This window comes from Esox lucius, chromosome 14 (assembly GCF_011004845.1).
Source record: "Esox lucius isolate fEsoLuc1 chromosome 14, fEsoLuc1.pri, whole genome shotgun sequence".
Taxonomy (NCBI): domain Eukaryota; kingdom Metazoa; phylum Chordata; class Actinopteri; order Esociformes; family Esocidae; genus Esox; species Esox lucius.
In genome coordinates, this window is record NC_047582.1 from 8289813 (window position 1) to 8315562 (window position 25750).

Here is a 25750-nt window from a genome sequence, read left to right on the forward strand (position 1 = left end):
AAAAAATTGTTTTTCAGTTTCAACATTTTATATGTTGTCTTTGTACTATTTTCATTTAAAGAAGGACATACATTATTTGCACATCCTTGCATTTAGTTTTATTAGCATTTTACGCAGTGTCCCAACTTTTTTGGAAACAGGGTTGCACATCAGACAGCAATTGTTCTGCTTTATCTTCCCTACCATCGAAAAAAAAAATAATGCCTTGACAAAAACCCATTGATGCCGTGGCTGGTGACCCTCTAGGACTCAAACTGAGCCAACATCTACAGAGAGATGCACAGAGAGACACCATCTGCTGCACAATGATCGTTGTGGCAGACTATCATCCTCAACAGCACAGAACACTATCCCATAGTTTCCCAGTAACAGATGAAACATCATGAACCTTGATTTAGTCCTCGGCTAAACTGAATCTGTTCTAAAACTGGCCCTATGAACACAACACTAAATACAATGGAAGTGTTTATACAATGTTTGTTTTGGCACTGTATTCCAGTACTTTGGATTTGAAACTATACATGTATGACTCTGAGGTTACAAACTGCAGCTTTGACAAAATATCTGGTAAACCATTTAAGTTACAGCACATTTCATAGACAGTCCTCAATTTAGATTACCAAACATATTTGAGCAGTTTAACAATATGTACAATACATTAGTCATATTCAATGATTGCTCAAAGTCTATGGCCCATAGACATCACCAGAGGCTGATGTTTTTGCCCAGGTCTGTACTGCAGCCATCTTTTGCCTTTTGTCTTTCATTTGAAAAGATAAGCTGAACTGGGTTCAGATAGTGTGACTGATTTGTCCAGTCAAGGACATTCCACATTTTGACACTGAAAAACACCTTGATTGCTATGGCAGTACATTATTCTGATACACTATGAAGTGCAGAGGCATCCATTGAGTTTAGTGGTATTTGGTTGTAAATGAGCATAAAATATACACTCACCTAAAGGATTATTAGGAACACCATACTAATACTGTGTTTGACCCCCTTTCGCCTTCAGAACTGCCTTAATTCTACGTGGCATTGATTCAACAAGGTGCTGAAAGCATTCTTTAGAAATGTTGGCCCATATTGATAGGATAGCATCTTGCAGTTGATGGAGATTTGTGGGATGCACATCCAGGGCACGAAGCTCCCGTTCCACCACATCCCAAAGATGGTCTATTGGGTTGAGATCTGGTGACTGTGGGGGCCATTTCAGTACAGTGAACTCAGTCATGTTCAAGAAACCAATTTGAAATGATTCAAGCTTTTTGACATGGTGCATTATCCTGCTGGAAGTAGCCATCAGAGGATGGGTAAATGGTGGTCATAAAGGGATGGACATGGTCAGAAACAATGCTCAGGTAGGCCGTGTCATTTAAACGATGCCCAATTTGCACTAAGGGGCCTAAAGTGTGCCAAGAAAACATCCACCACACCATTACACCACCACCACCAGCCTGCACAGTGGTAACAAGGCATGATGGATCCATGTTCTCATTCTGTTTATGCCAAATACTGACTCCACCATCTGAACGTCTCAACAGAAATCGAGACTCATCAAACCAGGCAACATTCTTCCAGTCTTCAACTGTCCAATTTTGGTGAGCTCGTGCAAATTGTAGCCTCTTTTTCCTATTTGTAGTGGAGATGAGTGGTACCCGGTGGGGTCTTCTGCTGTTGTAGCCCATCCACCTCAAGGTTGTGCGTGTTGTGGCTTCACAAATGCTTTGCTGCATATCTCGGTTGTAACAAGTGGTTATTTCAGTCAAAGTTGCTCTTCTATCAGCTTGAATCAGTCGGCCCATTCTCCTCTGACCTCTAGCATCAACAAGGCATTTTTGCCCACAGGACTGCCGCATACTGGATGTTTTTCCCTTTTCACACCATTCTTTGTAAACCCTAGAAAAGGTGGTGCGTGAAAATCCCAGTAACTGAGCAGATTGTGAAACACTCAGATCGGCCCGTCTGGCACCAACAACCATCCCACGCTCAAAATTGCTTAAATCACCTTTCTTTCCCATTCTGACATTCAGTTCGGAGTTCAGGAGATTGTCTTGACCAGGACCACACCCCTAAATGCATTGAAGCACCTGCCATGTGATTGGTTGATTAGATAATTGCATTAATGAGAAATTGAACAGGTGTTCCTAATAATCCTTTAGGTGAGTGTATGTTATTGTACACTTCAGACTTCATAATGCTATGGCCAAGAGTAGACGGCTCTCTGGTCTACGTACTGCTGTTGTGCTTTCTCATCTGATGTACTGATCTTCCAGTACAAGAGAGCCAGTTCCAGTGGTAGCTGTGTGACTCCAAAACATACGTTTTTGTCTTATCTGTCCTCATTACCTATTTCTAGAATTCTGCGGTCTCCTTTTACATACTCTTCCCTGCTGAGATGCTTCAATTCAGCAGGAGTTGTGGGCCATGGAACTGGTAATCCTGCCACAGCATCTCAGTTGGGCATTGGTCTTCACACTGAGTGGGTCATTCCAAAATGTGAAATAAGTCTGTTTTTCAGCCATTCTGATGTAGATGTGTGTATTCGGTAGCACTGTCATGCTGCATGACCTAGTTGAACTTCATCTTGCGAATGGGTGACCTCACATTCTCCTTTAGAATTATCTAATACTAAGCATGTATGGTTCCTACAATGAATGTCAAGGTCCTGTGGAATGGGCAAAGCACTCAACTCAAACAACACACCACTGTGCTTGACCGTTGATATGGGGCGAATACCGTCCATTGCCTAATTTGGTATTCACCAGCAACAACTAATGCAGTTTTCCCCAATCCTGTTCCTGGGGACCCCAAAGGGTGCATATTTTTGTTTTTGCCCTAGCCCTCCCACACCTGATTTAAAATGTTGACCTGCCACTTACTTGACATAATCTACCCATTATCAAGTGTTTAATTTGAAACAAGTGTGCGAGTGCTAGTGCAAAAATGTGCAGCCCTTGGGGTCCCCGAGACCAGGATTGAGAAGCACTAAATTAATGGATCACAACAGATTATCTTGTACCTATTCACTGTTTGAAGTTAACAAAGAATGTTGTCTCACAAAACATGTAAAATAAAAATGACCTGGCCTTTTCCCTTCTCAAGCAGATGGTGAGCTCTATAGCTAAATTGTATCATGTTTGTGGGCTACTGGGGGTGCGGTTTTCAGTTGTCAGTCACATTGGTAAGATCAAGTTTCCAGTGGGAAATTTCATAAATGACCATCCAAGAAATCAAAACTAGAAGTGGTAAACTACAAGAATACCCCATGTGCTGGGTTTTGTCACCACCAACCTTTGACTTCTCAAACAAAAGATCGGTTTTCAACAGATACAATCTGATCATTTATTTAGCTATGATGAGTAAAATGTTGAGGTCCGTGACGGCATCTCTGCTTAGACTGCTGCCCCCGCGACGATCTGATCAATATGGTTAAGACAGCTAGTCTGGCCATTGTCAATGTTCAACTTGCTAGCAATCTTCAGTATTAGCAAACAAAGCAAGAGACAAAATTGGTCCTCTTTTCAACAAAAAAAAACCACTTCAACACAAAGTTGGATTAACCACTTCCAATCAACTGAAACCACAAGTATTTTTGCCAGTTAACAGGAGAGTTAGTTATTTCAGTGCACTGCTTGTTGTGTATTCTGTGATGGTGTTTGCATGTTTAGATAAAAAGACAATATTTCATTTGGACCACTGACAAGCAGAGTGTAAAAATAATACATAATCTGGGCTTAAACAATGACAACAATCATGACGTTTATTTTAGTTGTTCATTAGGTTTTGGTCGAACACGGTTATATTGAACTTCCTATTTAAGAGAGTGCATTAAACAAATCAGCCAAATCTGCAATTGTCTTGGTTCAATGTGATACTTGCATCTACAATACTGTATAGAGTAATACATAACAGTTTTAATGTAACTTAAGGGTAACAACATATGATCATCCATCTAATCTCCTTGAGGGCTGAAACCTTGCAAAGAAACCATTGGTTTCAAAGAGAAAATAAGTGTGACAACTGACTATTCCTACCAATAGGAAATTTATCTTAAAATAACCTGCTATACACCTGATCCTCCTTTTAACTGGGATCATGAGGTCTATGTTACACGGTAATGGAATCTTTTAAGAAGTGTCTTTTAAGAAGTGTCTAGGCCATTTGAATAATCCCATTTAGATTGGGAGAGGCACAGGCTTCAGAGCAGTGCACTCTTGCTGTATGAAAGTAAACACAAGCTCTGGTTGAAAAGTGTCTGCATAGACGTCCACGTCTTCTCCAGTTCCTGTGAAACTCGAGAGGCCTCGCCCATCAGCTCTGGTTCCTGGGAGATGAGCCTGAGATGCAGCTAGAAAGAGGGGAACCCCACCAAGTTAGTGATGGTAGTAATACTCAAGCCAGACTTCACCACATAGTAGTTCCTGGCTATCAGATAATGCACTTGGTGCTGTAAATGCAACGTCCTTCACCTTATCTATGTTTTGAATCGTGGTACTCTACAAATTAGAGCTTATTTTAAAAGTAAAACAGTTTGCTACACATCCCTGTTTCCTGTCTTCTACATGAAGTCTGCAAGGTGGTTTTGACTGAATAAAAACTGTACCATAGAATTTTTGCTGTTGTGTATGTACAAAAACTGTACATTTTGTACTTCCAGTAATGTTCTGATTAAATTTGCTAGCTGCAGATGTAAGTGGATGACAGTCAAAGCAACATAAATAACCCCCACCCCCAAAGTTAGAGCCAATTGCATTACTCTTCTATTTTTGTAACAAAAACTTCAATCCAACAGCACTAACAAGGTTACTAATGCGAAAACAAAAATAAGTAACTATAAAAACCAAAGGTCTTGAATTAATAACCTGATTACACAAATACAACAGCAGATGCTTAATAAAGCGATAGTTTCTTGAATATGTACAGTAGGTTGTGATTACCTTTAGGAAGAGGGCTAGGTAGGCTTGTGCTAGATCAAAATCCCTCTTGGAGTCCAGCATGCTGGCCACCATCTTCAGGAAGCCTTTTAAGACAAAGACATCTCCGCCCATATCAGGGGCCAGGCCTCGGAGCTCAGCATCAATGGCAGACGGGCCCATCTCTTTGAGCATCCCCACGGGGCCATCAACTGAAGGAAACGATGGTGAGGATCAGAATTCAGTGTCTCTCTTAACCTGAGGCCTATGTCATTAACAACATGCAGAGGTGCCAACAAATCATCTGGTTCTAGGTTGTCAAACATAGGATGTTTTTTTCTGGCCTAATTTTAAAATGAAAACAAATCAGTTTCGAAAGAACAGTGGATCTACATTTAAACATTAAAAAAAGAAAAATGGGTCCAGCTTGCTAAAATTCACCAAAAGAAAACCCAGACAGACATAAAAATGAGGAGTATTTTAGCACATTATGATGGCGAGAAATGTTCAGTGCCCCTAGTCCTAATTTGAGGCCAAATGCAACTACTGGGGCAAAACGAGTTTGACTCCCATTCTTCAGGTACTACATATGCTAATGATTAATGTGATTCTAATGACATTCTTCAGTTACTACATATGCTAATGATTAATGTGATTCTAATGACATTCTTCAGTTACTACATATGCTGATGATTAATGTGATTCTAATGACATTCTTCAGTTACTACATATGCTAATGATTAATGTGATTCTAATGACATTCTTCAGTTACTACATATGCTAATGATTAATGTGATTCTAATGACATTCTTCAGTTACTACATATGCTAATGATTAACGTAATTCTAATTACATTCTTCAGTTTATGGCCTCTGTATTGATTTGGGGTCAGAGAAATTGCTACTCTTTACTTGTGAGACATGCTGTGAGTAGATGACAGCCAAGTGAAATTCAGACTTACATTTATTGCTGAGTGTGGCAGATTCAAGTTCTCTGTAGAAATTGGACTTCTGGGCAAGAACTCCAAAATTCACAACCTTTGACTGTGAAAAGGTAAGCAAAAGAAAATATCTGAATCCCAAATAACACCCCGTTATTACAGGAGTGGGACAGGATGAAAAGCAACACCCCATTATCACAGGAGTGGGACAGGATGAAAAGCAACACCCCATTATCACAGGAGTGGGACAGGATGAAAAGCAACACCCCGTTATTACAGGAGTGGGACAGGATGAAAAGCAACACCCCGTTATTACAGGAGTGGGACAGGATGAAAAGCAACACCCCGTTATTACAGGAGTGGGACAGGATGAAAAGCAACACCCCGTTATTACAGGAGTGGGACAGGATGAAAAGCAACACCCCGTTATTACAGGAGTGGGACAGGATGAAAAGCAACACAATCTTTCATATTATATACAATGTAAAAAAAAAAATGTACATGTATTGTTATTATTCATCGAGTTCATTATCAGAGTAGAATCATCCTCTCACCTGTTCTTCCTGGTTGGAGCCTTCAGGCGGGGCAAACTGTGGAATTAGCCCTGGGATGGTGGGCATAAAGAAGGGGGCAGCCTTGGGAACCTTGGGGGGCTCCTTGGGTTTGTTCCGTTTCTACACATTAACAGGGCAAATCTCTTTAGTCCAGCAGAACAATGAAAGACATTAGCACTGTAGAGGTATGGGTAACACCCTGATGGCGACAATATGTTTGTAAAGGTGCATGTGAAGTGATACTTGCGGTGTGTCAAATTTAGCTCTGAGGGGCGGAGGCAGTCTGGAGCCGAGCAGAAAATGTGGGCTTCATACCTGGTTTGCAGCCCGTTTTTCTCCACAGGCAACAGCCAGTGACATGCTCACCTTGATGATGTCCAGATGCAGAAGGTTCTTCCAGCGAGAGTCCGGCAGCAGAGAGAGGGTGACGAGCTCTTCGTCCAACTGCTCAGGAGACTCGTACTCTATCATCTCAGAGTTGAGATCTTCATCTTCTCCCTCTTCAACTGCAGATTAACAAAAAAACGAATAGAAAAGGTCGATGTCTACATAATGAAGGACATAGTTATACCCTCCTTGTTGGGCATTATTATCAATGCTTGAATAATTGGCTGATACCACTGTGACAGAGTGTCAGTCCAGATGGTGTGGGGGCTTTCTGGCCTCCTGTGCAGGATATGGAGTAAGTGCAACGTGGGTACTGGATGCCTGTTCAGTGGCTACCTTGGCTGGGACAGGTTCCTGGCAGCATAATCACTGTGGGCTCGTAATCTGCAGGCAGGGGGCGCAGGGACACCATACAGCACAGAGTGTTGTTGGACCTGGCAACACACAACAGCACGGAATACACACTCCGCACGGGATATACACTGAGCACGGAATACACACTGAGCACGGAATACACAGGAATAACAGTTTTTTCCCCTCAGGCCATAAGCCTCCTCAACCAACAACACTGACTCATGATCATACTGATCACACATGCATTTTCCAGATGCACTGATGTCTTTTCAGGTACTTTCAATGTACACTACAATATCCCCTCTCATGCCCATTAATAAGCATATTATAGTCATATGTATCTATAATACGCAACACCTCTACCTATATTGTTTATTTTCCCAATCCTAATCCTCCTAAATTGCTGCTAGTTTACTTGGTTATGTATGTTATTGCCATACTTGCCATATCAATAATATTGAATACTACTACCAATTTGCTGCTAGTTATTCAGTACTTTTAAATTGCTGCTAGTTTTACAGTGTTATTTATATGTAATCACTTTATTTTTGCTATATATTTTGCTTAATTCTTACTACATAGATGTTGGGTTGCCATGTCACAAGAATTTCATTGTGCAGGATGGCGCTGTGTTGATCTGTACATTTGACAAATAAACTTGAAACTACACAACACATAGAATCTTCTGTTTAAAAGATTAAACTGACCATAGGTCAAACTGGGAGTCAATTACTAAGATCCAGTTATAGGCTATAGAGTACGTCAGTAAACTTTTTGAAGAAAAAACGTGCTTTCTTCTAAAAGGTGGGTGAAACCTTTGCTTCAGTGTATATTTATTTACCACTAAAGTTACAGGCATTGTGGACAGGACCTGCATTGATTTACTCTATAGAGAAAATGTAACACAGAAATTGGCTTCCAACAATAGATAGGTCTAGTAAAAGGTGTGGTATTGGGTGAACGCTACTGGGGTGTTTGCGAGCAGATTGGTCAATCATGTGTTGTGGGTGGGTTTTAAAATGTATGTCATCATGAGTATGACAGGGTTAGTGACAGAACAGTGATTTCATTGTGCAATTGCGGTATTCAACAAGGTGGTGTGTCACAGTGTAGTCAGGGGTGTGGGGGACCTTGTGACCTCAAAGGTGCTGACTCTTACCATAAGTATATTCCCAAATTATCCACATGGGAGGAGGCCAGAAAATTCCCTGTGGGTGACATGGTCAGACTGACTGCAGCAGAGTCTACCAGAAAGCAATCCACCAGGCTAAAAAAAAAAATATATACAGAAAGTAAGAACAAGCTAATTTTTTTGAAGAAATACCAGAGCCTGAGAGGGGAAGTTTCCTGGATGGTATTTCAAAGAGATTACATTTAATTCTTAACCTCAATTTATGATTAGAAACATGGCTAGTCCCTAGTGACGTGGGACAAAGGTCAACTCCTGGATCTCGACTTTTGGTGACCGGGGACAGGAAATGACAAGTTTCACAGATATAACAAAGTAATATGACGTGTGATCTTAACACGAGACTGAGAAGACCTGCGGTTTAAGGTCTTACCAGCCCGACGGGAGGTCCCACGTCCTGATGGTACAGTCCATAGAGGCTGTTATCAACCAGCGGCCATCTGGGCTGAAAGTCTGGGCGGAAACATCAAACAACAGTGATCAGTGCTTAATGAGATGAGGGAACAATGGAACGAGGTCAATAATTAAAGTGTGAAAGAAAACGGAGAAGGGGAGGAGTGATACTCACCATGTCATTCACCTGTCCTCTGTGGCCAGAGAACCTGCGGACTATCCTCCTGGTCTCCGTGTCCAGAACATTGAGTGTAAAGTCGTCCAGAGCGATCGCCAGCATACCACTTTACCAGGGGAGAAAATACTGAAATCAGACACTATTCTACTGCCATTAGAATAGTGCCAAGCAGTCAATGAATCAAGAGAAACTGTAACCAATTTCAGCTTCTTTATATAGCAACAAACTTCTTCCAAAACAATATGTAACAGCCATATCGCTTTTGAAGCCTACATGTGGTATTCTTCATTGAATCATACATTGGGTCTGTTTAACCACTGTCTGTTTAAGTTTTAAATGCACCTCATAAGTTATCATTCACTGCCCTGAGCCACCTTTGACCGTTTACATGCTCAGTTTAAATGCGTCGGCACAAAGGCACCAATTTGAAGATTTCAAAGTAGACAGCTATTTTGGAACAACTGCCTACTCTTATTACCCAACTGAATCACTCCGTTATAAATCAGCCTTGGGACATGCAGTCGGCCAGATTAGACCCACCAGTGGCCAATAGCAAGGAGTCTTCAATGTTGTGAGGTTCATGAGCAAAATGGAATTTCATCAGGCACGGTAAAGATTTTAGTTTGCAATTCCACACAAAATAATGGTGAGGGGTGACACAAGAGGCGTGTGTAATTTTGTGTACATTTATTTATGTCTATTCATTTATTTAGAGGCAAAAATAAATGTTATCAAGTTTATATCAAGGTAATCAAAGTTTATATCTTGTAAAATTATAAAACACAAAAAGGAAACAAATATAACCACTTCAAGGTGTTTTTGGACATTACAGTGCATGAAGATCATCCCAAAATAAGGCAAGTATTGAAGTTAGTTATTGACCTAGTGTCAGTAACCATCTAACATCAACTTCTTAAATAGGGAAAGTTGGTAAATGTGCAGTACAAGTTATATTCTCCCCAGAGATGCTTCCAGGCAATTACCTGTCCCTGTGCAGGTGTGTGGTGGCAGGTGGCGAGGCCAGGTCAACAGAGTGGACAAGCTGCCTGGATTTGAACTTCCACATCTTGACCAGATTGTCAGCTCCGGCACTGATGGTCAGTTGGTTGAGTCCGTCTACAGACACGCCACGCACCGCCCCTTCGTGTGCTATGGGGTCAAAAAAGGGACAAATCCAACATAACCTGTCACTGAAATCATTAGCTAATTATGTGATTGTCTTAATGGGAAGCCTTACCTCTGTCCTCTCCATATTGACCTCGATGCATTCCAGACTGCATGTTATAAACGTCAATGTGACCAGATGAGATTCCTACCACTACAAAGTTACCACATGAAGTGATATCAACAGCCTGAGTGGAAAAATGAATATAACATTGTATTATAAATTTTTTATTTTGCACTTAAACAAGCTGTACATCACCAGTACTGTTTGTAGCTACCGTAGCATGGACGTTGAGCGCGCGGTTCTTGTTGAAGCGTTCAGGTTCCAGCTTGTGTGCTCCCATGCTGCCCTTCTGGTAGTTCCAGGTGGTGGTCATAAGGAATCCCCGGTGGCACGCAACTATACTGTCCCAATCATCCTGCCGGGCACTCTCTACACCACAGAACCAAAGAAAAGCACCCACAACAATAACAAAAAGGTCTGACCTTGCTCACATTCAAAGGTTCCACAGAAAACACAAGTTTGACGTTTTTCAATATTAGAAGAGAAGCTTTTGTTTTAATATTACAGCAATTTCTCCCCCCTAAATATTTCAATTGAAAAACATTTTCTTTTGCTAAACGTACCTGACGCAAAAGTGGTGATGGCAGGGAGCTTTAGTTGTTCATACCTCAAGCTTTTCTTTTTGGATTTCTTTTTGTTGATGGAACCTAGTTTACCAATTTGTTTATATTAATTGAAAATACAAGAGATTAACATTTATGCAAGTAAACCAACAATATTCAAATCAATGTGGTGTTTTTCATTAACAGCCCTCTTTCCACAAAATATCTAATAAATCCTACCATGTCCCAAACTCCTGTTGAATTTCTCATGAACAGTAGAGAATGACTGCAGAGTACCATCTTGACCTTAAAAAAGGGAGAGTAGAGAAAAATGTACTAGAACCTCAGAAGTGCGTTATTCTACAAACTGACACAGCGTAAATGTAATCACATTGCTTGCTTAGCCACAACTACTTCCTCCCAATTCAGCTAAAACTAAAAGCTTAAAAAGACATATTCAGCAGCATTTTTCACACATCCCCAGATATTACAAAAAGTGGGACGTACCAGCACTGAGAATGTGTTGTCCATTCAAGCCGTGGTGTCGAACCTGGCTGGGCGGGGCGCTGTGTCCCAGGCGACTCCTAAGTAAACGGCCTCCTCCGCCAGCCGTGTCAAAGATCCACACCTGGGGAGTAGGCCTCGGAATGACTCAACAACCTACAGTTGAATACTGTTATGACCACTTCTCTATACACTCACACCGTCCTACAGAACAGCAGAAAATGAACCAGAACTAAGTGATGGGAAAAAAATTACATGATCAAGTTTGACCATTAAACAACCAAAAGCTGAAATGTTCCCAAATCTACAGAGCACTTTAACAGGGAGTGGCACACCAAACAAAGGATGGACACTATTCACCACCCCTTGGTCAGCTGTCGTGGGCCGCGGCTTTATGTCAGGCTGCTGCCGACTATCCGGTTATGATATCGACGAGCTCAATATAAGTGTGGATATACACCGATCAGCCATAACATTATGACCACTTGCCTAATATTGTGTAGGCACCCCTTTAGCCGCTAAAACAGCCCTGACCTATTGAGGCATGGACTCCACTAGACCTCTGAAGGTGTGCTGTGGTATCTGGCACCAAGATGTTAGATCCTTTAAGTCCTGTAAGTTGCCAGGTGGGACCTCCGAGGATCGGACCTGTTTGTCCAGCACATCCCACAGACGCTAGTTTGGATTGAGATCTGGGGAATTTGGAGGCCAAGTCAATACCTTGAACTCGTTGTGTTCCTCAAACCATTCCTGAACCACTTTTGATTTGTGGCAGGGCCTATCATCCTGCTGAAAGAGGCCAATGCCATCAGGGAATTCCGTTGCCATGAAAGTGTGCACATGGTCTGCAACAATGCTCAGGTAGGTGGTACGTGCCAAAGTAACATCCACATGAATGGCAGGACCCAAGGTTTCCCAGCAGAACATTGCCCAAAGCATCATACTGCCTCTGCCGGCTTGCCTTCTTCTCATAGTGCATCCTGGGGCCATGTGTTCTCCAGGTAAGCGATGCACACGCACCCGGCCATCCACAAGATCCACAAAAAACGTGATTCATCAGACCAGGCCACCTTCTTCCATTGCTCCATGGTCCAGTTCTGATGCTCACATGCCCATTGTAGGTGCTTTTGGCAGTGGACAGGGGTCAGCATGGGCAACCTGACTGGTCTGCCGCTGTGCAGCCCCATACGCAATAAACTGCGATGTACTGTGTGTTCGGACACTTTTCTATCAGTACTAGCATTACTGGAGCTCGTCTGATAGATCGGACCACACGGGCCAGCCTTCGCTCCCCATGTGCATCAATGAGCCTTGGCCGCCCATGTACCTGTTGCCGGTACACCGCTTTTCCTTCCTTGGACCACTTTTGATAGGTACTGACCACTGCAGACCAGGAACACCCAACAAGGGCTCCAGTTTTGGAGATGCTCTGCCCCAGTCATCTAGCCATCACAATTTGGCCCTTGACAAAGTCGCTCAGAGCCTTACGCTTGCCCATTTTTCCTGCTTTGAACACATCAACTTTAAGGACGGAATGTTCACTTGCTGCCTAATATATCCCACCCACTGACAGGTGCCATGATAAAATTATCAGTGTTATTCACTTCACCTGTTACTGGTCACAATGTTATGGCTGATCAGTGTGTGTGTAAGATATAGATATTTATTAGTGAAAACAAAACAAAATAGTCCTTCTGGGGTGACGAGGTGCAGGAAGTGTCCCCAAGTGCATACAAAAACAGAGTGTCCAAAGATAGCTACACACAGCTTGTCTATCCCCCAAAAAACTGCAGGTAGCTGAAATACCGAATTCACTAAAGAGCAGAACAGTTTGAATGTAGTAGTGAACGAGCGAATGCTCGTTTGTCACAAACACTCTCACTCTTTGCCTAACACTCCTGCCCACCTTTTATAGTTCTACCCTAATCAAGTGCTGAAGGCAGGACAATCAATTAGTAGGAGTAGGTTGCCACTCCCTGGTCCTCATAACAATACCAAATCAAACAGTCAGCAGTTCTGAATTTAGAATGTGCTACAAGCTTTCCAGATGGCGTAAAGATGTGTATTGCAGTGGTCCGGTTGTAGAAAAGAGCAATCACTTTCAGCAATGCTATGCCAATATTCTATGTGGAAGGAGACAAATGAAGTAAGACTGACTCGAATAGCGTTATCAGCCCCGTTGGTGATGAGAAGTGGTTCGCTGTGGAGGAACGTCAGGCCGGCAATAGCAGTGTTGTGGGCTTCTCTCATCTGACACACAAGCTTCTTCTCCTCCAGGTCCCACAGCCCAATGTGTCCAACAGGACTACCAGCTGCCATTACTGGATGGCCATCTAGGAGAAAATCACATTGAAAACTTAAGAACACAGTTGTTGCTTTGATAAAGATATACATTTCTGCTGCAGAAAAACAACCATTTGCTTCGATCTACACTCAGTGGCCACTTTATTAGGCATGCCCAACCAGTATCAGGTAGGACCCACTTTTGCCTCAAGAACATCCTGAACTTTTTAAGGCATAGATTCCACAAGGTGCTGGAAACATTCTACAGGGATTTTGGGTCACGCAGCCCCAAAAGCATCACAATTCTTGCCGATTTGTCAACCACACATTCATGCAGCAAACATCCTGTCCGACCTCATCCAAAAAGTGTTCTACAGGATGAGATCTGGGGAATGTGCAGGTCATTGGAGGGGTGAAAGGAGGTCCATCTCATGTTTGTGGAAGCATCTTGAGACAATGCGTGCTTTGCAACATAGTGCATCCTCTTGAAAATGGGTAAACTGTGTCCAAAAGGGGATGCACATGGTCAGCAAAAATGCTTAAGTACCCTGTGGTATTCAAATGAAGTGCAATTGGCATTAAAATTACCACACCACAAGCAGCCTTTACCTTTGACACAAGGCAGGATGGATTCATGTGATTTACACCAAATCGTGACTCTACCATCTGCAGGTCGCAGCAGAACTTGAGATTCATCAGACATTTCTCCAAACTTCATTCATCCCGTTTTTGGATTATTCATCCCGTTTTTGGTCTTCTGCTGCTGTACTTCCTTCAGCTGTACTTGGCTATGCAGCTTGCGCTGATCTACACGTTCATATCGTTAGTGACCTAAATTGCATATTTTAAGGCTGTATATTGCGTACATAATGTCTAACGAAATCAAAATATAAAATCACTCACCATGCTTTATAATTAATAATAGTCAATATTGTAATTGTTATAATATGTTCTTGTTAATCTGACTTGCATTAAAAACACATAAGAGCTGTATACAGTGGATATGAAAAGTCTACACAACCATGTTAAAATAACAGGTTTTGAAGATGTAAAAGAATGAGACAAAGATAAATCATGTCAGAAATGTTCCCCCTTTGAATGTGACCTATAATGTGAACAATTCCATTGAAAAACAAATTGAAATCTTCAAGGGGTAAAAATGAAAACCTTACAATAACTTGGTTGCATAAGTGTGCACACCCTCTTATAGCTGGGGATGTGGCTGTGTTCAGAATTAACATTCAAATTCATGTTAAATAGAAGTCATTACACACCTGCCATCATTTAAAGTGACAGATTAATCACAAAGAGTTCAGCTGTTCTAGTAGGATTTTGCTGACATTTTCTTTGTTGCATCTCAAAGCAAAAGCCATGGTCAGCAGAGAGCTTCCAAAGCATCAGAGGGATCTCATTGTTGAAAGATATCAGTCAGAATGATACAAAATAATTTCCAAAGCATTAGATATACCATGGAACACAGTGAAGACAGTCATCATCATGTGGAGAAAATATGGCACAACAGAGACATTACCAAGAACTGGATGTCCCTCCAAAATTGATGAAAAGACAAGAAGAAAACTGGTCAGGGAGGCTTCCAAGAGGCCTGCAGCAACATTAAAGGAACTGCAGGAATTTATGGCAAGTACTTGCTGTCTTCTACATGTGACAATCTCCTGTATTCTTCATATGAATGGGCTATGGGGAGGGTGGAAAGATGGAAGCCTTTTCTTACAAAGAAAAACATCCAAGCCCGGCTGAAGTTTGCAAAAACAAACATCAAGTCTCCCAAAAGCACATGGGAAAATGTGTTATGGTCTGATGAAACCAAGGTTGAACTTTTTGGCCAGAATTCCAAAAGGTATGTTTGGTACAAAAACAACACTGCACATCACCCAAAGAACACCATACCCACAGTGAAGCATGGTGGTGACAGCATCATGCTTTGGGGCTGTTTTTCTTCAGCTGGAACCGGGGCCTTAGTCAGGGTGGAGGGAATTATGAACAGTTACAAATACCAGGCAATTTTGGCACAAAACCTTCAGGCGTCAATTAGAAAGCTGAAGATGAAGAGGAAACCTTTCAGCATGACAATGACCCAAAGCACACATCCAAATCCACAAAAGCATGGCTTCACCAGAAGATGATTAACATTTTGGAATGGCCCAGCCAGAGCCCAGACCTGAATCCAATTGAACATCTGTGGGGTGATCTGAAGAGGGCTGTGCACAGGAGATATCCTCGCAATCTGACAGATTTGGAGCGCTTTCGCAAAGAACAGTGGGCAAATATTGCCATGTCAGGATGTGCAATGCTAATAGACTCCTACCCAAAAAGACTGAGTGCGGTAATAAAATCATCATCATCATCATCATCTTCCGCTTATCCGGGGCCGGGTCGCGGGGGCAGCAGTCTAAGCAGAGATGCCCAGACTTCCCTCTCCCTATACCCTTCCTCCAGCTCTTCCGGGGGACACCGAGGCATTCCCAGGCCAGCCGGGAGACATAGTCCCTCCAGCGTGTCCTAGGTCTTCCCCTGGGTCTCCTCCCGGTGGGACGGGCCCGGAACACCTTCCCAGGAAGGCTTTCCGGAGGCATCCAAAACAGATGCCCAAGCCACCTCAGCTGACCCCTCTCGATGTGGAGGAGCAGCGGCTCTACTCTGAGCTCCTCCTGGGTGACAGAGCTTCTCACCTTATCTCTAAGGGATCGCCCAGCCACCCTGCGGAGAAAGCTCATTTCGGCCGCCTGTATCCGGGATCTTGTCCTTTCGGTCATGACCCAAAGCTCATGACCATAGGTGAGAGTAGGAACGTAGATTGACCGGTAAATCGAGAGCTTCGCCTAACGGCTCAGCTCTTTCTTCACCACGACAGCCCTGCCGGAGTCCAACATGCACTGTAATAAAATCCAAAGGTGCTTAAACAAAGTATTAGTTTAAGGGTTGTGGACACTTATGCAACCAGGTTTTTTGGTGGGATTTAAACCCCCCCCCCCCCCCCCCCCCTCAAAGATCTGTTTGTTTTTCAATTGAATTGTTCACGTTATATGTCACATTAAAATGTGGAAAAGGTTCTGACATGATTTCTTTGTCTCATTCTTTTACATCACAAGAACCTGGAATTTTAACAGGGGTCTGTAGACTTTTTATAACCACTGTATATTACAGACCTGTTGCGTAGTTTTTTCTACATCCATGCCTTGACGCCACATTATTTATCTCACTCTCTCTACTTCCTTCAGCTGTACTTGGCTATGCAGCTTGCGCTGATCTTCACGTTCACATCGTTAGTGACCTAAATATGCAAACTGCATATTTTAAGGCTGTATATTGCGTACATAATGTCTTTGGGGACAGTACTTAGTACATACCCTAATCTAATCGTGTTTTCACGAGTCACATTCCCGACATTACTCATTTCTGTGACGTCAGGACGGGTCTGGTCCTGCATGCGAGGTTGCCAGATCTTTACCAGTAAACCACTGAACCCACAAGCTCCACCAAAAATTTGCTCAAACGCTATTTTTTCTAAACAACCCCATCTGTACCTCAACCCACCCTTGCCCATTACAAAACAGCCCAAATCTTGGGGAAACCTTCCCACCGGGCAACACGGCCAAAATTAACCAAAAACTTCCCCATTAGGATATATCCTTGTGGCTCAGTGGTTTAAGACACTTATGTTGTTGGGGTTTCCTATACATATCTTGTGCCAGGCCAAAGAGCAGCACATTTCTAACTTACTGACCTCATGAGTAAGTCTGACACAGCTATTGCGAAATTATTTCTGTAACAACAAAAACAAACAAGAAACTGTCGGACGTAATCTTTAAATTGCTCATGCTTGTTGTAACTAAGTGCATTCACAATCATAAACTTTTTACCCAAACATACAGTCGTTGCCAAAAACACTGACTTTACCTCATGCAGTGATTCCAGTGATGAATAATGGCAGTGCTGGATAGTGCATTTTACACTGCTTGCAAGATGACTGTACAATACAATGGTAACAGCCGAAAGGGAGTGTTGAGTGGGGAAGGTTTGGTCCTACCTATGCCACTGGGAAATATTGGTCCTACCTGTGCCTAAACCGTAACGCAATAAACAAGCTATGTTAACTAGGTGACGTCACCTGTTCTGAAAGACAGGGAAGTGACCGGGCCCCAATCTTGCTGGAACTTCATCATTGATTCATCAAACTTGATGTTGTGGATGACTATCTGACCCGATGAAAGGCCTACGCCGACAACATCCACAGCTGGGGTCTGAGGGAAGAGGTAAGCATATTGGTCAGCCAACCCAAAATGAACTTTCGCATGGCTCTCTCGTCCATCTGCAGTAGATATATAGTGAGAGTGTAGTATGATTGCAATATGAAATCACAACAAAACCGCAGTATCAAATAGCAATAGATGTACAGATATGATAAAGCCCTAATGTAAAGTCCTACAGTTACTAAAATGCATGCGATCACTAATATGAGTCACTCTGGCTTAGTCTAAATGTTTGTTAAATGTTTAAACTGTAAAACCTTACGCACTGAAACTCAGTAGATATTGTAGCAGGACCAAAGTATAGTGCAACCATACCATCCCTGGCTATTCCCAACCCTGATGGACATCTGCCAGAGTGTTAGCATATAAGTACAACAGCCTTTCTATACAGTACTGGAAGAGTTCAATACGTTTCCCCAAAACTAAAAACGTCTTCCCTCAGTTACAATTTTGAGGGGGTCCAGATCCAAGACTAACAGAATTCTATCTTCACCAACCTGCTGAAGGACTGTGACTCCAGACGCCCATCCGGGGAAGGTGTACAGGAGTTTGCTAACAGAAAGGAACACACTTTATGTTTAGGGCTAAACACAGCCTCTACAAAATAAGACCACACTATAAAACACACAAAAATAAATCCAGGTTCATTAATATAGACATGTGGAATTACTGGTTATGATAATCAACCAATAGCCAGACATTTTTAACTACAAGAATGACTGTACTTGGATTTCACATTCCAGAGCTGCAGGCCTCCTTGGCAACTCCCAAACAGTATCTTATTCAGATAGGTGCTGGGATGCATTACAGCAGACACTTCAAAAGAAACTTTGTCAAATGTTATCTGGAGGTACTCCTCTGTATGAGAGAAGCATAAGAGAAAAAACAACAACAATTGAATGCTCTTCACAAAAATTGGTTTGAATGAAAGGTAAAGTTATGAAGTTATGAAAAAATACATTCAGTTCAACTGAAACCATTCTACTCAAGGTTCAATTGCACAGAACAAATTGAACAGTATTCTTATTAACACTGCTTTCACAATACCAACCCTCGGATTCCACGTCCCAGACAATGACAACATTGTCCCTGTCCACAGATATGATGTGATCCCCAAAAGGCAGCAGAAGGTGAACGTCAGCTCCGTGACCAGTGTATGTGTGAATCACCTGCATAGAAGCAACATCAGTTATCCTGAATCCAAATCCCCAGAATCAACATAACCTTTTAGTTAGTCATCAATAAGTAGGCGACAGTCTAAACAATGTTAGATCTAAAAGGTAATTAAGAGAAATTATCAGCTCTAATTTTTTCTATGCCTCCCCGTGCCCCCCTATGCCCCCCAACCTATCCCCCAAACCTCAGAGCATACCAGCAACAACGGGGGGGGGGGGGGAGGGGGAAATCTACTTGAAAAGCACCCCACTTTAGTTGTCACTTAGGAGCTTCAATTCCAGTATTTTCGGTAGTAACTTGTTACAGAATACTTAGAAAAGCAATCTGCTAGTGTTTTTTTGTAAACACTCAACTGTGTTTACAAGCCAAACATTTGTTTTCAGTCTGTGGGTTGAAATAGCTTGTAGGCCACAAACCCATCTAAACTGCTGTGAGTACAGTCACATGGTATTGACAACCTCTCAACTGGTACAGTCTTCACCTTCAACTTGGTTAGAAACACAACTTTATAACAGACCAGATATGAAGCAAATTAAAATAATGGTTGAAAAGATATGCTTCTGCACCACCTTTCTACCATTATTTGTGAATGGTGGCCCACCCCACACACTATGAGTGACAACGATTTGGACCCTAAATGTTTATCAGTTGGCTACACTTCACAAAACATATTGATTCAACAACGAAAGAACAAAACAGAGCATCTTTGTTGGCTTACTGACATAGGGGCAGTGGCATTTCTTAACAAGCTTATCTGCCCTGTCTGTTCCTCTCCTTATAATCTGAGTTTTTCGTATCCAACTTAAATGGAAGAGATTACATTTTCACCCCCCGAAATCAAGGGAATGTTGAGAGAAGCATAATTTGAAATCCTAGCCTAAATCGTGTTGTTTTGTGCAGCACACATTTTTCTTCATTTTAAAAGGGATCAGTACAAATGAGCGTAAGTATACCAGGCCAACGGTATTCTCAAACGTATGACTCACGTTTAAAAAGCACATCTAGCAAGTGGAGAAATAGTGAAAATCACCTTAAGATTTAAGAATTCTCTCTACTACAATCATCACTAGAAACAAAATTGCTACTATACCTCTTTGTTTTTGGCAAATGCTGTAACCTTTTTCCCATTTGCCACATATACCAGCATGCGGTCAGCCGCTAAGTATGATATGTCCTCTGGAAGTGCATTACCTTAATAAAAGATTACAGAATACATATATCTACAGTTAGACGGTTAGGCTTCACCAATGTACGTGTGAAACTGCAACAAAGCTGTACTGAAGCCGGACTGGATATGAACGATACCCAGTCGAGAAACCATTATCAGCACCCGGGATTTAAACAATGCTTTGCATAATCCAAATGTGTCCCTGGAAATGTCAGTTTTAGCAGATCTACATTTGGTTGTTAGATTCAAAAGGTCCACAGTCCCCCTTTGTCTGATCATGTCATCAGGTATAGTACATACACAATACATAAAACTAGATTTGATGGTTTATGTAAGTATTTTATGATTGATGTGACACCAGATGATCACGTTTGGGTATCTTTAACAGTACTTAAAGTCTAGTAGGAGTGTAGACTCATTTGGAATAGGTGATAGGAGCCTGTTTAGAAGACCCTGTTACATGCAGATTCAACAATTTTATCCATTTGTTTTATAAAGTTTTTCATTACTTTAATAATTACAGTATTATTACCCATCTCTGACATCATTGTCAATCTGCACCACAGACTGGAAAATTGACTGATCAGTAATAATAGCAACAACTCAACACAATAATATTGTCAAAGGGGCCTAGTTCATATTTGGGCCTTAAATCCACTTCACAACCAAGACAAATATATGAAGTACTACTTACTGACAGCAACAATTCCAAGTTTCTTGACCTGAAAAATGTAAATTGGTATACATCATTAAAATGACCAAGCAGAACAATGGAATGAACAGATAATAATAAAACTAATCCTCTATTTTGAAATGACATGTTTTTCATGACTGAGTCACAACACGGACTGCCCGAATACAGCCCTTACACATGGTATACTGGTCATGTACCACAAACCCGAAGTGCCTTATAGCTTTAAGAAAGCAGCCACTAATGCAATCAGAACAGTAACAATACATTTTTCGTTAAACCTGTGGTATACATGTTTCATATACCCTGTCTTTCATCCAATGAGCATTCAAGGGTTGGTGGGCGTGGCCAAAGTACCACACTTAGCATAATGCAACACGCAGTTCCTGGATAAAGTCTGTTGCTTATTCACTTATCACAAACCCCTGAGGTGCTTTGTGGCTATTACAAACTGGTCAATCAATAAAGTTTTATTAATTCAGCACATTTCATACACAGCTGCAATGCGCTTCACAAAAAACGTAAAAATATACATACTAAATAGGTATAAACTAAAAACACCTTACGTTTGACCAAAACAAAGTTCAATAATTAAAACAAGTCATATAACATTTGTATATTATTGCTATATATAAAGTTTATAAAGATATATAAAGGTTTAACACTTAAAAGGTTACCAGGGGACGGCTAGGGAAATTAGTGCAAGGGAACATAACCTTAGTGATAAATAAATATATATAATCTGACTCCATATTGTCAGTAAATAAATGTTATTGTAAATGACCATATGTTGGAAGTCCACAGTAAACGTTAGCTACTCCTTTTGTCACGAGCCTAACATTAAAATGATGTGTTTCTGGATCCATCGAGTCGGGTCAGAAACCCAGAACTCAGGGATGCCCACAATGGCATGTGTCCCTGGGACCAACCCAGACTTTTCAGAGACCCAGAACTCAGGGATGACAAGTCTGGTCACTTGGACTTACATATGTGTGTGAGATCATCAGTAGCCTTACAAGCTTGAATGTGAAGATGAGCGAGGAATGCCGTAGTAATCTATATTCCAAAGTAATACAATTTATTCCAATCAAGTAGTAAAGTTACAATACAAAATATAGTTACATACCTACACAATTGTACGTCATCCCAACTGGTCTAAAAGTCTACTAAGTATACCATAAGACACACTATAGCATGAAGGTGTGCTAGTAGCTTCTGTTAACGATGCACTCCTAAATATGACTACAACACAACGTGTCGGGAGGTCTATTTAACAAGGAAAAAAGTCCTAAATATGACTACAACACAACGTGTCGGGAGGTCTATTTAACAAGGACAAACTCCAAAATATGACTACAACACAACGTGTCGGGAGGTCTATTTAACAAGGACAAACTCCAAAATATGACTACAACACAACGTGTCGGGAGGTCTATTTAACAAGGACAAAGTCCTAAATATGACTACAACACAACGTGTCGGGAGGTCTATTTAACAAGGACAAAGTCCTAAATATGACTACAACACAACGTGTCGGGAGGTCTATTTAACAAGGACAAACTCCAAAATATGACTACAACACAACGTGTCGGGAGGTCTATTTAACAAGGACAAAGTCCTAAATATGACAACACAACATGTTAGGAGGTCTCTTTAACTAGGTCAAACTCAAATAACTTTTGGGAGACATGGTTATTTATCCTAAAATCAGATATCTAAAACACTTCCCCAAATAGTCATTAGCATTACTTTACCTTGGCAAACACAAAGAACACAAAGGACAGGAACTGTCCCATTTAATCAATGCATAATTATTGAATGGACGGGGCGTTGCTGCCAGTTGCTCTCAGATATGCAACAAGGACAATCATTTCTACAAGTTTTCTCCATAACCCATACAGTACAATAAAGCATATTAGCCTATTCTTCCCATTATGGGCAGGGAAAATCCAAACACTACAGATAAATGTCCACATTATCATTCATTTAGTTACATTCCAGTTTGCTCAGAGTTTCACACCTTTCCAGGTGAGCTCAGGAGCGTGGGGCTGAGGCCACCACCTGGTGTTCCAGATTTTTAGAGAAATTAATGTTACTCAGGACACTAATTAACATCATCATGGGTATGTTGGAGACTTGGTGGGGCCTTATGTGCCTCTTCGTCAAATACACTTCCTTGTGCAGGATGATGCTGTGTTATTCAGGGCATTTGATAAATTAACTTAAAATTAGAAAGCTCGCCAAAAGACTATGGGAAAAGCAAAGTCAATAAAAATTTTAAAAAGCTGCCTCTCCATCCCTTCGTCCTCAGCTGTTTTTGGACAGTTAAAAACCAGTGCCAAAGAACCTTGAGCAACCCGCAGTACATTATATAAGACTTTAAGAGGCATAATGTGCGCTTTATATCTGGTGTCAGTCAGTACCTTAATCCTAAATGCTGATTGGCTATACATTGTGGCATGAGGCACAACAATCAAATATGCCTCCAATTCATTACATTTCTGAAAACATATAGAAAATAACTTTCATAACAGCAGCAAAATAAAAAAAGAAAACAGTTTCCAAAAATGTTGGGATGCGGCATGAAATGTAAATAAAAACCGAATGCAACAGAAAGAGACAAGACTAGAAAAGTTGTGTGATGCTAAAAATCTCAAACTGGTGGAATATCACACAGCTAATTAGGTCAACTGGCAACAGGTCAGTAACATGATTGGGTATTAAAAGATCATTTCAGAGAGGATGGGTCTATCAGGATGGGGAGGGGTTCATCCCTCTGTGAACGACTGCTCAGGCAAATAGTGCAACAATTCAACTATAACATTTCTCAGTATAAAATTGCAAAGAGTTTGGGGAACTCATCTATGGTACATAATATCATTAAAAGATTCAGAGAATCCAGAGAAGTCTCTATATGCAAGGGACGAGGCAGAAGACCAATGTTGGATGGCCGTGATCTTTGGGCCCACAGGCAGTACTGCATCAAATCAGACACGATTCTGTAGTGGAAATCACTGAATGGGCTCAGGAACACTACAGAAAACCATTGTCTATGAACACAGTATGTCACGGCATCCACAAATGCAAGTTAAAACTCTACCATACAAAGCAGAAACAAGATCCAGATTCTCTGGACCCAAACTCATTTAAGAATGGAAAACTGTCTTGTGGTCTGACAAATCACAATTTGAGATTCTTTTGGGGAATCGTGGACACAGTGTCTGCCGGACTAAAGAGGAGATGGACCATACAGCGTGTTATTAGCGCGCAGTTCAAAAGCCATCATCTGTGATGGTATGGGGGTGCATTAGTGCATATGGCATGGGTGACATCTGTGTAGGCACCATTAATGCTGAATAATATATACAGGTTTTGAGGCAACTTATGCTGCCACCCAGAGACAATGTATTTTTTAGGGAAGGCCTTGCTCATTTCAGTAGGACAACACCAAACCACATTCTGCACGTATCAAAATAGCATGGCTTTGTAGTAAAAGAGTCCGGGTGCTAAACTGGCCTGTCTGCAGTCCAGATCTGTTACCCATTGAAAACATTTGGTGCATTATGAAACGAAAAATACAACTAAAGACACCCAGAAATGTTGAGGAGCTGAAATCCTACATCAAGCAAGATTGGGAAACATATCACTTTCAAAACACTACAGCAATTGGTCTCAGTTTCCAAAAGAGGCGAAGCAACACAGTGGTAAACATGCACCTGTCCATCAAATTCAAAATGGGCAAAAACAATAACATCTCAGTTTCAAAATAGGTTATTTTATTTTAGTACTACTTTCAATTTATATATATAGGGATTGCAAATCATTGCATTATTTATTTTATTTCATAAATACACAGCGCACCTACAATTTTGTAAACGTGGTGGCAAGTTAAATTACTATTTTATTTTAATATCATTACGGTTAGTGTACCCACCCGCCTATTTCCTGGTTACTGTGTTTGTTTACGCAAGATAGGTCAATCCGACCACCCGTGTTAATAGCTATACACCATGACCCAAACACTTAAGACTCATAGGTTTTAAACCTCCTACATGACTGTATCAAAAACAGGCCTTACGGTTTATTTTCCTAAAAAATACATTAGAATACAGGGGGGGGGGGGACGACAAACAGGGTACAGTAATTGTATATTTAGCATCTGTGAATACATTTCGAAAACAGTACCGTGTGCAATCCAAGTATGTTTGAGTTTAGAAAGCGCGTTCGTTCCAGCATGCGTACATCTGTATTCAACTCAGGAAAACAAGGATGTGCGAGGACATCAATGTGATGTTGTATTATATTCATGCAATAGCTACACTGATATCCTTTCTCATTTCAGATTACACCACAAACACTTACATTGTACGTGTGGAAACAGTTTCCTACGGCTGTCACAACGTAGAATTCTCGGTGTTTCTTATGGTACCGCACCACGTGTGAAAGGTGATTCGAATACAGTCCCAATGCTCTGAAACCAGAAAATATAACGCTTCCTTTTTTACTACACGCCGGCATATTTTAGATTATGTCAGACAACATTCAATGTTCACTATATATTCTAGAGATCCTAACAGAAAAAGAAATTTCAAACGTTCCAGTCGTTCTTCAATGTTTTCAAAGCGTGAACACAACTTGTGTTTCACTTAAATGTGTTCGATAGACCCGATGTATTATTATTTCCCAGTGATTTTCGTTCCTGGTAACAACTCAGTCTTTATTTTATTGCAAAAATAATCCTAATACTTGTAAGCAGTCTGATAAATTATTGAAATAATAAAGTATAACTTATATTTTTTGAAAATGCAGTTGAAATACAGTGTTTATTGAAATACAGTGTTTATTATAAATCACACGTTTATTGTTGGCATGTAAAAATATAAATAGGACAAAAAAATTAATACAGAAGTAACACGTTTAAAAATATAGAAGTACAGAAGCATTTTGTAAGAGAAAGTAATCACATGGAAAAAAGC

At 41.1% G+C, this 25750-nt stretch overlaps 1 protein-coding gene across 1 annotated transcript; it reads right to left on the reverse strand.

Annotated features, from left to right (window-relative positions):
* Positions 1-3732: 3732 nt before the first annotated feature.
* wdr36 (WD repeat domain 36) lies at positions 3733-25431 on the reverse strand. The gene is made up of 23 exons (XM_010900327.5): positions 25137-25431; positions 20778-20805; positions 20006-20106; positions 18791-18908; positions 18465-18597; positions 18237-18291; positions 17598-17730; positions 13343-13518; positions 11189-11309; positions 10922-10987; positions 10703-10786; positions 10354-10508; positions 10149-10263; positions 9895-10060; positions 8909-9017; positions 8714-8793; positions 8311-8418; positions 7134-7231; positions 6777-6916; positions 6411-6530; positions 5878-5959; positions 4941-5128; positions 3733-4351 (listed from the first exon to the last, which is right to left on the reverse strand). The coding sequence occupies exons 1-23, from the start codon at positions 25290-25292 to the stop codon at positions 4202-4204; spliced, it is 2682 nt and encodes an 893-aa protein (XP_010898629.1). The 5' UTR covers positions 25293-25431; the 3' UTR covers positions 3733-4201.
* Between the last annotated feature and the right edge of the window lie 319 nt (positions 25432-25750).